Source organism: Blennius ocellaris (genome assembly GCF_963422515.1).
Source record: "Blennius ocellaris genome assembly, chromosome: 15".
Lineage (NCBI taxonomy): Eukaryota > Metazoa > Chordata > Actinopteri > Blenniiformes > Blenniidae > Blennius > Blennius ocellaris.
In genome coordinates, this window is record NC_137664.1 from 19029459 (window position 1) to 19043517 (window position 14059).

Sequence of the window (14059 nt, forward strand, 5' to 3'; positions counted from 1 at the left end):
CAGTAATATGTGGTGGGAAACGGGAAACATTCCCAGTCCAATGCAAGTCTGGACAGTTTGCATATTCATTGTCATTTCATTATCCTGTATTTATTTGGGAGAAAAACACTGAGATTAATAATCTCTTTGGCCAGGTGTACAAGTGTGGTGAGCTGAACGTCCTTAACCTGAAGCCGCGGGGTCCTGGTCAGCTCATCACAGCACCTTCTCAAAGTATACAGGCCTTCATCACAAAGATTAAACTGTAATAGAAATAACAGTAAAGCTCCAGCATCAGGCCACCTTTTTCTTCTGGCAAATATATGTTAGTTCTTCTATGTGACGTTAAAATTGGTTGAACCCTTCCAGCTCCAGTGTTCTGAACTAATGATTTACACGAGAATACCAGTCTTCCTCAGACATTGCAGTAAACAGATATTATTGACCGAAATAGCATACAAGTACATTACATGTGTTCAAACCATTTGAGTTACGGATTGATTGGTTCTTTCAACGAGGAAGTCTTCATCATAAACCCTCTTCAAAGGCACCTTGACACCAATTTAAGTTACTCCGCGCTCTCTGTCACACGCATGAATATGGAAATCAGCCTGGAAGTTAAAATGAACCATTGCTTGAAGAGCGTGAAACATTTATTAATCATTTGGTTTGAGCCTAATGAGGCCTGTTAACCCACACTCTGCACCGTCAAGACAAACTGGGTCTGACACGACTGCCCACTTTGAATCAAGAGGCGTGAAAAACCGATCCCTAAAATACACCTCAACTATTCTCAGGCTTTATGTTTCTACGACGTACGCTGAGACTGCAGTGTGGGAAGAGGTCCACTAACAAGTTTATATGATGTAAATACCCTATTTTAATTTGTAACAACAAACACAAAGACAAATAAAAGTTTGAGTTTGGCAGCCAGTAGGAAGTCCATTACAAAGAAGTGGTTAAAAATAGAACCACACTCTGTGTATAACAATCTAATATTAAAATATAGTCCCATTAAAGGCAAAATGGACAAAAACAGACTTTCCACAACCAAGCTTCATTATGTCTTTGAAGCCTTTTCAAATAAAGCAGAAAAAGAAACCGCAGTGTACATTTCACCTGCTTGTTCTAGCTTTTGCCAAAAGGATATTATTGACCAACGATAAACATTAAATGAGAGTCAACAAATAGATTTAAGAGTTTCATAGCTGTAAAATAGAAGAATGTACTTTTCCACTGAATGAATTATTAAAAAAAAAAAAAATTCTCTAACATTTTTTGCTTTTGCCTATCACAAAGAATATCCTTACTTTTGGAGCCATCTTGAGTTTTAGTTGAATTATTTGTCCAAACTTTTGTGCGTGAATTTCGGTGTGTGACAGTTTGTCTCTCTATGTTTGCATTATTGTAAGGAAATAACTATTGATGGTCCTCAAGAGGTATTTCTTTGGGGGGGGGAAATGATTTGTTTTGTTCTGAAGTAAGTAAATAGGGGACAGAGAATAATATGTATATATATTTTTTGATGCAAGTATTCTTTAATTCATCCTCGTCTTAGTTGTGTAAACAATGTTTATGTTGTTGACGTGTCGATGGATAGTTTGGAGTGGTGCACATCTGTTTGCTCGTGATTTATTTCACTTTATTCTCCAAGCAAAAATGTGCATTGCTCTTGCCTCTTGACACGGGCAGACCCCAAGACACCAAGTCAGCCTCGTGAGCGCTGGCATCTGCAGAAGGTTACGTTTTTCACTGCTGTAAATTGTTTCTATCTGACATGCAGACACATTAAGCGGCGGTGGCGGCGGCGGCACGGGTTTCCCACCGAGCTGTCTGATGATTGCCATCAAGAGTCCTAAATGGCTCGCAGTTTGTCCTCTACCCTCTATTAAGGCTGTGCGCACTCTCAGCCTGTTAGTCAGATGGCGGAAGGGCGAGAGAGTCAGGGCGCACTCTCCACAAATAACCTCCACATGACTGAAAATACACATGTTTAACATCGGGAGATACATAAATGTGTGAAAAAAAAAACTAGCATTTTAGTTTTTTTCTGCCCAGTTTGCCTCTTCCTTATATTACAGGTCATATAGTTGCTTATAAAGAGCGCACTGCAATTTATTCAGTCAGGTGGATGTGAACCGAGCATAAATATAGCAACAGACTTGTTGTTGTCAAGTGAAAACGCAAAACCTTCATTGCGTTTTGCGTGTATGGTGAATTTTTTTCACTTGAAACGTCATCATGTTAACGACGTCTGAGCCGGCTTCAACTTTTGCACCAGTTTACAACACAAACGTTTGTTTTGTTTTTCTCCTCTCTTCATCCAAAGCATGTGTTACTTGATGTTGCAGATATATGTTTCATGATAATTTGTGAAAGTCCGGGCTTTTATATTCACACATTAAAATCACTTTTCCAATATGATTCATCATTTTAAAACCCCCCCAAAAAAAACATCTATTGTCAGCAATTTTTATTCAAATACTGATGAAAAATAATTGTAAATGCAATTGCAATTTAAAGTCATCATATGAATAATGGCTAAAAGAAAACTTTTGATTTACACAATATTTCAAGTGAAAATGGATTTTGTTTTTCCATTTTTATTTGTTTTTTTCTTGTTGTTCTTTAAGTTTATTTTTTGGAATGAACGCACACACATATGTGCACAGACAATGATAAGCCATAAACATGAACATCGATATTCATATGGACAGACGACCATGTTGGATTACTATTACAAAACAACAACCATTAACTATGAGCGTGCTGCACATGCACAGTGGCAGTGTTTTAAAAGAGTGGCCTGTTCCCTTGTTTTTAATGGAGGTTGAGGCTGAAGGATTTTCAAGAGGCCGTGTTTTCAGTGGCTCCTGTGACTGTTGCCGTGTAAACGGACACCCAAACAGCAACAAAAAAAGTTTTCCATTTTCACTTTTGTCGTGAACGAGGCCTTCGTCCAGTTCAACAAAAGCAAAATATCATCCGTTTAAGCCGACAGTATTTTGTCACAGAATGCCAAATATAGAGTTCTACAAGTTTTTTTTCACATCATGTACCTGCAAACACAATGACACAACGTGGGGAAGAAAAAAACAGTAACAACTTTGTGGATTACCAGTGGTTCCCAGCCTATAATGACCTCGATGAAACATTGTAGATCCCAACTTTAGTCTCTGATTTGCCAGAATATATTGCAGTGAAACTGCGGGTTGGGGGGGGGGGGGGGCACTGCTCCACACTGCATCATCTCCCTGCTCCTGGTAAACTGACCCACTCTGATGCAGACAGTGAGCTAAACTCTCAGCCTCCCTGAGTGAAAGGACGCGTGGCTTCGTTGTGGCGATATTGTTTGTCCTGCATGTGTCCGCGCGGACTGAAGCGGGCTCGGCGTGCGGCCGAGCGGCGCCACCCGGCCCCGCTGGAGAGCAGCGGCGACGGCGGCTGACTGGAAATGAATGTGGACAGCGAAGCGGCCGCGGGGCAGCCCCCGGCCGAGGGTCGGCGTCTGATGACCTTGTGCTGCGTGGCGTGGAAAGCTGATCTGACAGTGCGAGGCCCGAGGCCGCAGACACACACGCGGGAGCTCAGATGGCCGGCAGCTCGCAGCCGTGACTGACTGACAGATCGGGAGACTGATAGGAAGGAGTGTGAGGACTGGGAGGCGTCGAGCCATTAGCGGAGACGGTCTCTGCACGTCAATTAAACAATTAGTGCTCTCTCTTTTTTTTTTTCTTTTTTTGTGTTCCCTCTGCGTTGCCAGAGGCAATCGGGTGCATGACTGAGACTGATATATTACACAGGTCAAACAGGTTATAGTCAGCGCAGGCCGAACAGTTCTGGCTTCTCCAAGATGAAAACATTGAGTTCCACGGTTCCGAGTCGTGAAGCGGATGAACTCGAAATAGTTCCAGTCCTTCCAATTCGTTCTCAAGAGTTGACTGTGTTGAGCTGAAAACCAAGCTTTTCAAAATCAATCCGCTTTATTGTTTTCAATGGTTTGGGGGTGAATCTTGATGAAGGAACGCGGGTCTGTGGAAGATGAGCCTTCGTGGTCCACATTTGGTTGTCCACCGTCTGGTGTCACACAATATGTGGGACTGAGATCTAAGCACTTCACGAACCTGCAACTCTTTGTCGTGGTTATTCCAAGTGTCCCTGAGCAACTTTTACAGGGTGGCAGGCTTTTATTTATGAGAACCTAGCTTAATCGGGGAATCAAATATTGCATGAAGGGGTGCATTCAGTCTCCAACATTTCATCAATGCATTCATATCAATGTAAAGACCAAAGAAATCCCTCATGACTTCCTAAATCACCATGTGTTCCCTCATGTAAGTGACACATAGGAACTCATTTATTCACGTCATTTTAAACAAACATGAGTCAGGATAAGTTACCTTCATCTGTCACTCCACCATTCAGTTCAGCTCGTCACGTGTTCAATGTCTATTTGGAGGAGCATTTTGAAAATGTCTGTTTTTCTTCACAGAAACGAACAAATTGCACCAAAAAAAAAAATCTCAATACAAAGACAATTTGAATGTTATAATGATACTTTCTGGTGCAAAATATAGTGAAATGTCCACAAAAAAAAACCTTCTCCTGAAGTTCTGACATACGTCATGTTATTAAAAATTGCAGTGAGGTAACCTGCCTTCATGGTTCCCATTTTTCACAGTTTTCTTTATTTATTAGTTGGTTCACGCTAGAGTAGAGAGGAGAACCCTGTTCGGCCGGGTTGGACAGTGGTGGCTCCCTTTCTTTTGTTCCTTTTGGTTGGCCCACCTGCATTTAGTTACTTTGATTGGTTCTCTTAGGTCCTTTTAGGTTTTGAGTTGATCACATTTGTTGATTTGCTTTTTCAAAAAAAACCAACCAAAAAACCTGATTGTTTTATGTTTTATTGCAAGTCTTGGTTTGCCTGATTGGGACTGGTCTCATTGGTACGAGCTAATTAGCCACATGCTGCTGCTTTGCTCTTTACTTTGCTCTGTACTCACCTAATCTCTTCTTTGTTTCTGCTTCGTGGTATTGTAAAACTACAAATTTTCCCTCCGTAGGATGAAGAAACGGTGTATTATCTTGTGCCTCCTCCGGCTGACGGATGACAGACATGCGATGGTCTTTGCTTCACCTCAGCGGTCATAAAGTTGTGGCTCTGTCACTTCAGCATGAAGATGCACTGCATTTAAAATCTGTCACTTTAATTCTATTGCAAGTTTGCTATTTCGGGCTTGTATGGAAAGGAGTATGTCCTGGGTCAGTGACCAGTAAATACATGTTACCTTCTTCAGCATGACTGGACAGATGTGCTAATGACTTCAGGAACAGACTAAGCTCAATTAAACATTAAACCAAGGTAAAGTTCGTCTTCAGTCTTCTTCGCCAACCTGAAAATGCTCAAATGTGTCCAGAAAATGCAGGACATTTTAAAGACTATCTAAAAGTCTTGTATTTTTCTCTGTAACTACTTTTAGTTGTATATTTTATTTTATTTTATATTTGTATACGTTCAAATTTTGTGGCAAGTTTTATCAATTTTCTCATAATATTTTATGTGTATAACTGAATATTGTATCTCATTTAAATTTGATCTTAATTGGGGGTTGTTAAATGATGAATACATTTCATCATTTTATGACAACTTGTTTTGTCCGGTGTGTTTATTCTTTCTCCTCATTTCAAGCGCTGCATAAGTGAAGTTTGATCAATAGATTGACCGAAATGAAGACATAATACTTGTCATGAGAATGTAATTCTCATGACAAGTATCATGCTGACGCATGTTTCTATTTACCTCCTCGGGTCTGCTCACAAATGACACCATGACCACACGTTTCGTTGAAATTGATGAGCAATAAATGAGCAACAGTGGCGTTTGCTGTTCTCCCCTTGCAGTCATGTTTTACAGTAATTGACTGTTCTGTCTACTTTTGAAAGGCAGACACTTCATTGTGCAATTCTGTGTGAACTCGCCCACATGACAACGTACTTTAGACTCCTCAACAAGTGTCTGGTAGTCTTTAGTCATCCGACCGATCGGTGAAGTCGTTCTTCAGCCGTGTGTCTCGCCTTCGCCGGCCGGGCCTGCGGCCCCGCACTCAGCTGCAAACAGCCACATTAGCTCTTCACATTACGACCTCATGAATAGATTTACATCTGTGGCATCATTAGCGGGAGGATTCTCTCTGCTGCATTCACATCACACCGGGCTTCATTGCGCCGCTCGCACGTGCTGCCCGCCATCAGCTTCCACACACCTTCTCCACCTTCATCCTCCTCATTATCGACATCGTTATCGCACCGCCGTCGTCAGGCGATCGCAATCATCCTCAAGGTGCCATCAGTCGCCAACCCTGCATTGTTGTATCAAGCAAGCGGCTGTCGTGCAAACGCGTGCGAGGAGCATGGTGGTGCATGGTCATCGTCATCGCCGGTGTCATCATCACTGTTATTGTCATGGGTATTGTGATGCACACACAATCAGTTTTCACACATTTCAACAGAGTGAAACACTTTCCAGCATTTTAAAAGGTTATCTGGTGTCAAAACTGAGGTGCCAGTGACACGGCGGCGTGCTTTGAAAACTTTGCAGTCTTTTCGCAGTTTGTTCAGCTTGAATTTCGAAGTGCACGTGCCGTTTAGCAGTAGCGTGCAGACAAAAGCGAAATACGTAGCGTTTCAAAACCCAGGACCATTTCATCCTGTACAAAGAGCATGCATGTGTTAGCGAGGTGAGAAAGTTGAGCTTCACTAACCGCAGGGAATAATGTGATGAGCGAGCATGTGTAAAAAGCTCATGTTGCTCAAGAACAGTATAGTTGTGTGTTTACTGCAGCATGTTTATGTTCCAGATGTTCAATTATTTCCAGCAGCAGAGGTTATCAGTGTTTAATTGTGGTGTTAAGACCAGGACTACCAAAAATTAGATCCCCCTTGCAGGAGGCTGTGTGGTCGACAATATCGCATTTTAATAATGGACCACAAGCTCAAACAGAAATATCATGTGTGCACCATTATTTGACTTTCCGCATTGTAGTCTCAACAGAAATTAATGGATGAGTCAGCCGTCAGACCGAGCTCAGCTAATGTGTCACAGCGGCACCACAAGCATGAGCTGATCCCAGCTGACCGCAGACGGAGGCACACAGCTGTTTTAGGACTGTGGGAGGAACATTATGTACCTGTTGAGAATTAAAAACACACAGACTCTACATAGAAACAACACAAGCTGGGACTTGAACCGGGGATGTTCTCAGGTGACGGTTGGCAGTGCTAATCGTTTCAGCACTGTGTGCCATTCTACATACCTCATCCACACTTATTTTCCTTTGATCTTTGAGTTATTCTACTATTCTTTTTTTCACTTTCACTTTCTGTTTTTTTTTTTTTTTAATTCCCTTTAGCTTTTGCGTAATGTGATCGTTTGGCTTCACTGTGAATGTTTGTTAAATCAGAGAATTGGATCGATCACTCAAATACAGCAGACAGAATGGAAACAGTTTATTCACGTTGTGCAGTCGGAGTCAGACACACTCCTGATGGTATATCCTGCCAAACATGGTGCATACCTACCATAGTCTGATATAACTACAAACGGCTCTAACTACAGCTCTGCTTTCTGGGGCTTTAATTCATTCATCCGCTGCCACAGTTGCTTTAAACTTTTATTCCATATGAAAAACAATCATTGTATTATCATTTATCCCTTCAATATTACTATATCATTTACCTCAGGGCAGTACTGTGTACACTAATGAAATAATATATTATATCATCAATGAAGCCAAACTCTAAATATGACACTAAACTGGACAATATGCACATCTTTAATGTGTTTCTGTATGTATAAATTGCAGATATTTGAGATAAACATCAGTACTAAAATTGAATAAGCAGTTAAACATCTTGCATCGTATTTCCTTTTCTTGATATGCAGTACCAAACAACAGGAAATAAAACAATGTGATTGTTCAAAGTCTGTATTCGAGTCGTCCTGGAGTCTGAACTTCTTAAAAAGTCCAGAGAAGGTGAATACAGACTCAGGTGAACTTGGTGTATTGAGACACAGTTATTGAGAGGAACATAAACATAGCAGCAACATTAAATGTGTACAGCAGAAAGAAATAAAACCTGAGCCATGAAAGAAGACGAAGAAGTAAATACAAAATGCTAATAGAAAGTAAACGAGCAGTGGCTTTTTCTTCACACTCCGAGGACCTTCGGCAAGAGGTAATTCGTCATTGTTTACACACATTGTGTTAAAATCAATTGTTTGTATGTTTTCTTTTCAAAAAGGTTTGCATGTCAACATTTTGAAAATTATGTCTGTTTATATAAAAACAACAATAGTTTTTGTGTTTCCATGGAGACAAAGTCATGGCATTTCAGAAAAGTTCCAAGTTGGCAGCCGTTTTCAAAAAGTTGCGTGTTCAGTGGTTCTGGAGGTGGCTCTCATGTAAACTGACACCCGACACGCAGCCAAAGTTTTCCGTTGTCACTTAGAAGAGGTTTGTCGTTGTAAACAGGGCGTTGGGGAATTCCCAGTGTCGTGGATTTTTCAATATGTCCCACCTCAGAAAACACCAGGCAGCAGAGCGGCTATCCAGAGGCTCCATGAGGCAGATCCACCAATACGTTTGAAGGGCGTTTCAGGTTGTATGAATAATATTGACGATGTGGACGAAATGTCAGCCAAATCATGACAAAGCAACAACAAGTAGGAGGTTGTTTAACGGGATTCCCAACACGTCATTGACACAGACATTATCTAAGTGAAGGGCTCTGGAAACAAAGGATGAAGCTCGAACACCAAACCCGACAGGGAGTCGGTGAGTGACTTCACTGTTCAGACTGAAAACGGCACAAACTGTTATTCCTCATGCACCATTCAAATGACCACAGTCACATCCAAATTGGTGAAGGAACAGTTTGCCGTACTGGTATCCTTAACTCGAAGTGCAACAGTCGGTTACTGAACATTATGACTCAAAATGAGTTTTGATTAGATTTCCTTCATGCCCTGCAGAGACACAAACTTCCTCATTATTCAAATGTAAACCAAGCATTAGACAGAATGGAGACATCAGAATGAAGATGAGCATTGCTGTTATCATCTTTAAAGTAATGGTACAGCTTCAAGATTGTTTTCTGGCAGGATGTCTGGGTGGAACGTCACCCCCCCCCCCCCCCCCCCCCCCCCCACACACACACACACACACACACACACACACACACACACACCCCACCCTCCTGAGCTACAATTGGGCCCCTGATAACAGATCTTTTAATATTACTCCCTTCTTCAATAAGAGGAGGATTGTGGCGGTGCCAGGCGTTGGATATATTGAGTGAGAGCTGGGAGTTTCTTCCCTTTCTGGCTCGGCCCGGCATCACAACTTATTAGACAGATAAATGAGAGCGGGACTAACGCCGGAGCGGTCCCCCCCCCCTTCTCTGTGCCTCTGCATGGTTTATTCGTTCCCCCTGAATGCCGGCTCCATCAGATAGCAGCCGGGCTTTCATGGCGGCCATCATCTCTCCCAATCTGTTGACCCGCGCCGGCCCGGCCGGGACTAATGCGGCGCAGCCCCAGTGGCACCGAGACAGCGGCTTCCCTTCCACTTTTAAGCTGCTTCCACTAATTATGTTCCCTCTGTGTACTGATAAAGCTGCGATCTAAAAGTGAGGCTGTGTTTGTGTGTGTATACATAAACATAAAGAAGCTTTCCACCTCCCTTAAAGCAGGACTTTGACATAAAGCAGGACTTTGACATGCGTCACTTGTGTTTTTTTTTTCTCTTTCTCACCTTTTTAGAGCTGGGATGCTTTATGCTGACATTCAGAGCATGGCACAAATACTTCAATACCAAGTGTCCTCTGCAGACCCTGTGTGTTCATATCAGTGTGTTTTGTCCAGACTCAAGTCCCCCCCTTCCCAAAAAAAAAAAAAAAAAAAAGATATCCTTGAACAGTTTCCTGTAACCATGGGGATAGGAAGTCCTCTCCAATCACATTTTGGCATTGTGTGTTAGGGAAGTGCACAGTTTCCTGGTGCTTTCATTAGCTTCCTCCCACTGATGGGTTTCTCAGGATTCTGCAGTCGGTCCTGGAAAGCTCCACACTTATTTTCTTTCTGTACATTTGTTTTTCCAGTGAAAACGCAGTTACAATTGAGTCACGTAAGTTTTAAATTTACTTGTATAGCTTAGTGTATGGATATATTTGTTGGATTCTTGGTAAAACAGGTGAAAGTCCCGACTGTTTGATGGTTCTGGATCTCTAGTTTTGATCCCGACCGATGTAAGTTTGTGTTTTTGATTTATTTGATCTTCACTGAATACCACATCATTAGTAAGTTTTCTAAAGTATCACACTGATAAATGCACAATATTCACAGCAGCAAAAAGCAGGTTTCCATGAAAGGCAACAAAACGGTTCCTAATGTTGAAATATCAAACTCCACTTTCAGAAAAGTTGGTACGTTGTATAAAACATGAGAAGAAATGGCAAAAAAATCCTTATAAACCAATATTTTATGAACAACAACATTTTCAACTTAAGTCCCAAGATTTCATTTTTGTACTTGAGTTGATTGATATTTTTACACAAGTCTTTGGACTTGAAGCAGGGAATGTGATACTTCTGGTGTTACGTGTGGATATCCAAATGGCTGCAGAAGTTGTATGATAGATTAATGTACAAGGTTTTGCAATATGTATTGCATTGTTGCATCTGTTGTTTTAACTCTTTTGAAAATCAGCTCAGTGTTAAGCAGAGATGCTGCTGTTATTGTGGTGAGAGCAGAGGACTTAAAGATACTCAAGTCAAAACATCCTAAAAATTACTTCAGTAAGAGTAACAAAGTACTTGTCTGTTAAATTAGTAAGTGATTTCTGGGTAACTTCGTGAATGTTGTGGAATTAGGATGTGCACATGCAGAGAAATTGAAACAGTCCAACTTGTTGATAGTTGAAATAACTTTTATTTTGATGGAGTTTGGGCTTTTACTTTGAATGCCAGCTCACCCCTAGTCTCGTTAACAACACAACATCAATTTCTACAATTTTTAATGTCATTTTGGTAAGCAAGCACTTTTGTTTTGAAAAAATCAGGGACTTTTATTTTGAAAGCCAGCACACCCTGAGCCTAGCTAAACACTCAGTATCCATTTTGAAGTCAACGTTGTTAATTTTTTGATAAACAAAGACTTATTTTGAAGGCGGTTTGGGCTTTTATTTGGAAAAAAACAGGACATACAGGCAAAGTGGTCACATGTTGATGGACATGGTATTGCGCAATCCTGGGTGTGAATGATGCAACATTGACAGAGGCAGCCGCAGTTGGTGATGTCATCACAGTGGGAGAGAGGATGGATTTTATCCACATAGTTTGGAAACAACTCCTCAGAATTCAAAGTTTTCGGGCAAATACTTTCATTAAATTTGTCGTCTTTCAGTCTGTGTGGGTTTCGAAGCAGTCAGACGTAAACTTTAGACACTAGGAGGCGCTGTTTGACGCACAATTTGGCTCCATCTGGCTCAATGATAAATGTCACTTGAAATCGCGGAAAACAAAAAAATGGCAGCATGGTTCCCTCTCGTCAAAAAGGTCATTTTTTTATAGAATTTCCTCCACATGTGTTACATCGTCTTGTTCGCCAGGTTCTTGTCGTGCTTCTGATCTGCTCGTTTTGTCGATCAGAGTCACGGTTTAGCTGCAGTCGCCACTTGTTCAAGGTGTTCTGTCACGGCTGTTTTTGAGGAGACATTTTGGATTTCCCGTGTATTTGAATGGGAGGAGGGAGGAGGAGGGAGGAGGCGTTCGGAACTTTAACGGCTAATACAAATTAAGCTACTCGACTCGTCAAAAAGTTGTACAGAAGTTTAGAGCAGAAGCATCTCTTCTGTCATTTCATCATATTTTCAGGTCACAGCATAGTCTTTGCAGTCTCACCTGGTCGTCTGTCCACCGAATGTTCATGTACTCGCCATTGTTAATGGTTTTATAGCGAACTGTTCTTTGTGTGAACGCGTGTGTGGTTTTGTTACAAAAACAAACAACAGCAGTCACAAGTGGCTCGTCATGAAAACAGTGTTGCCAAATACACCAAAAGGTTTAAGCAAGACCAACAACTGACAAAAATAAAAGTACCAAACAAACTCAGCAGATGAAAAGTGGATTATCACCTGGTCGAGATGAAACTCGGCCTTTCACATTTCAGTAATATCATAAAACCTCCGTTCAGTTTTGGTTCTGTGTTGCAGGTTCTGGAGAAAGAAGCTTCCCGCCATGAATTTTCACCACGGAGGAAGAATTGGAGGACTGATTCACATCTGACGACACACTCCCTCCGCTCCGTGTCGCCGAATCAAACCCCGCCGGCGATGCAGGTCCCTCCAGACGGTGGGCCCGATGCAGTCCGGCCCCACCTGGTCCGGGCCATCATCAATCCCAATCGAGGAATGGTGGAGGCGCCTCAGTCGCATACGCCGCGGCCGCCCGGGAGCTGCAACTCAGCGGGACCTGCGGGGAGATCGTGTGGGAACTTGGACGTGAGGGTGGCGGTGCTGCTGGTGACTCTGGCAGGAGCCCTGGTCCTGCTGCTGCTCTACAAACTCCTGCAGCTGAGACACAGGTGTGTGGACATGTCCAGTCTTCGTGGATGATGTGAGACATGAGAAGTGAATTTGCTTAGAACCCGCTTACATGACATTTCAAGTCATGACATTCTGGAGGCCCGTATTTTTAAACAGTTGCATTTTCAGTTTAGTTGTCCTATACGGAGCATCTTCCGTATTCGTAAGAGGAAACCGATGACTTGTTCTTGTGCTCTGCAGGCTGAGGTTGGCTCAGGCAAGGCACGCCTTGGAGTACTACAGCTTCTACCACACCTCCGCCTACACACTCAAGCATCCCACGTCTCGGCTGGACGCAACACCCAAGAACAGGACTCTCCCGGATGCGGCCCCGCCGCTCTCAATCGCAGAGCCCTCGGTAAAACCATCCGATATCATCAGCCCAGATCCACCTTCGCCAGCCCTCCCACTGCCCACACTGCCACCTCCTGTCCTGCGCCCTCCACCTCGCCACCCTCCGCCCCCTCTCCCGCCGACACTACCTGCCCCACCGGTCCTGGCTTTGCCTCTCCCTCTGCCCGCGATCCACACCACCCCACCCAGCCCCCACTTGTCATGGGGCGCCTGCTCGGACGCTGACGTTTACTCCCGGATCGGGGCTTTCCGGCCCTCCAGGCTCTCCAGCCTCTCCAGCCAGTCAACAGTCATCCTGTTTGAGCACTCCTCTCTCTGAAGACTCCCGTGGACCAGTGGTCTTGTTATAAAGGATTTACTACACAATGTTTGCAAGAAGAAAAGGCTTTTCAAGGAAGGATGTTTTAGTTCAGTTCTCCTTTAGTTTGACGTATATGGAGTTAGTTGGTCAGTGAAACACACTCACCCTCAAGCTTGATGCTTCCTGTTCCCTGTATTATTCATATCTATTTGTTGCTATTAGCTTTACAAGCTTTACGAGTCTTCTCATAACTCAAATATCCTGGTCCTTATCCATTTTTTGGCATTAAAAAAGTGGCAGAATTTTGTATTTTTTGGGGGGTTCGTTAGAAAACTAGTTTGTACAACACCAGCAACTTAATCACCAGTGACATTTGGACCAGCAATGTTGTGCAGATGAGACACTCATTAACAGGAGACACACACTGAGTTCAGTCCCTCAGTCTACAGCAGAGAGCATTAATTCAATAGACGCTACGCACTGCAATATGTGTACCGTCAACGCAGTAATATACTGAAGCTTTCAAGGCTGTGGAGAAGTGGGTTGAGGCAACACTTAGTTTACATATGGAGTATGGTTTTTGCTTTATGGCATTTAATAAGTACTCGTATTGGAACCCAGTATCAGCAAGTAGCTAAAGATTAATATTCATATTGTACTCGTCCTTTAAATGAGTGGCACCAGTGCATCCCCAACATATGTGACACTCAGTAAAAATTGAGAATATGCAGCTTTTTCTTCTTCACAGATTCCTATAGACTTCTATGGAACAGCAACAGATTTG

General features: G+C 42.6%; 1 protein-coding gene across 1 annotated transcript; it reads left to right on the forward strand.

Moving 5' to 3' along the window:
• The first annotated feature begins 12332 nt into the window (after positions 1-12332).
• On the forward strand, positions 12333-13463 carry LOC308140532 (uncharacterized protein). The gene is made up of 2 exons (XM_080510352.1): positions 12333-12619; positions 12822-13463. The coding sequence occupies exons 1-2, from the start codon at positions 12369-12371 to the stop codon at positions 13291-13293; spliced, it is 723 nt and encodes a 240-aa protein (XP_080366478.1). The 5' UTR covers positions 12333-12368; the 3' UTR covers positions 13294-13463.
• Positions 13464-14059: the final 596 nt, after the last annotated feature.

Coding starts and splice junctions, on each gene's coding strand:
- LOC308140532 (XM_080510352.1), top strand. CDS start 12,369: ATGCAGGTCCCTCCAGACGGTGGGCCCGATGCAGTCCGGCCCCACCTG. Junction 12,620..12,821: donor CTCCTGCAGCTGAGACACAG/GTGTGTGGACAT, acceptor TGTGCTCTGCAG/GCTGAGGTTGGCTCAGGCAA.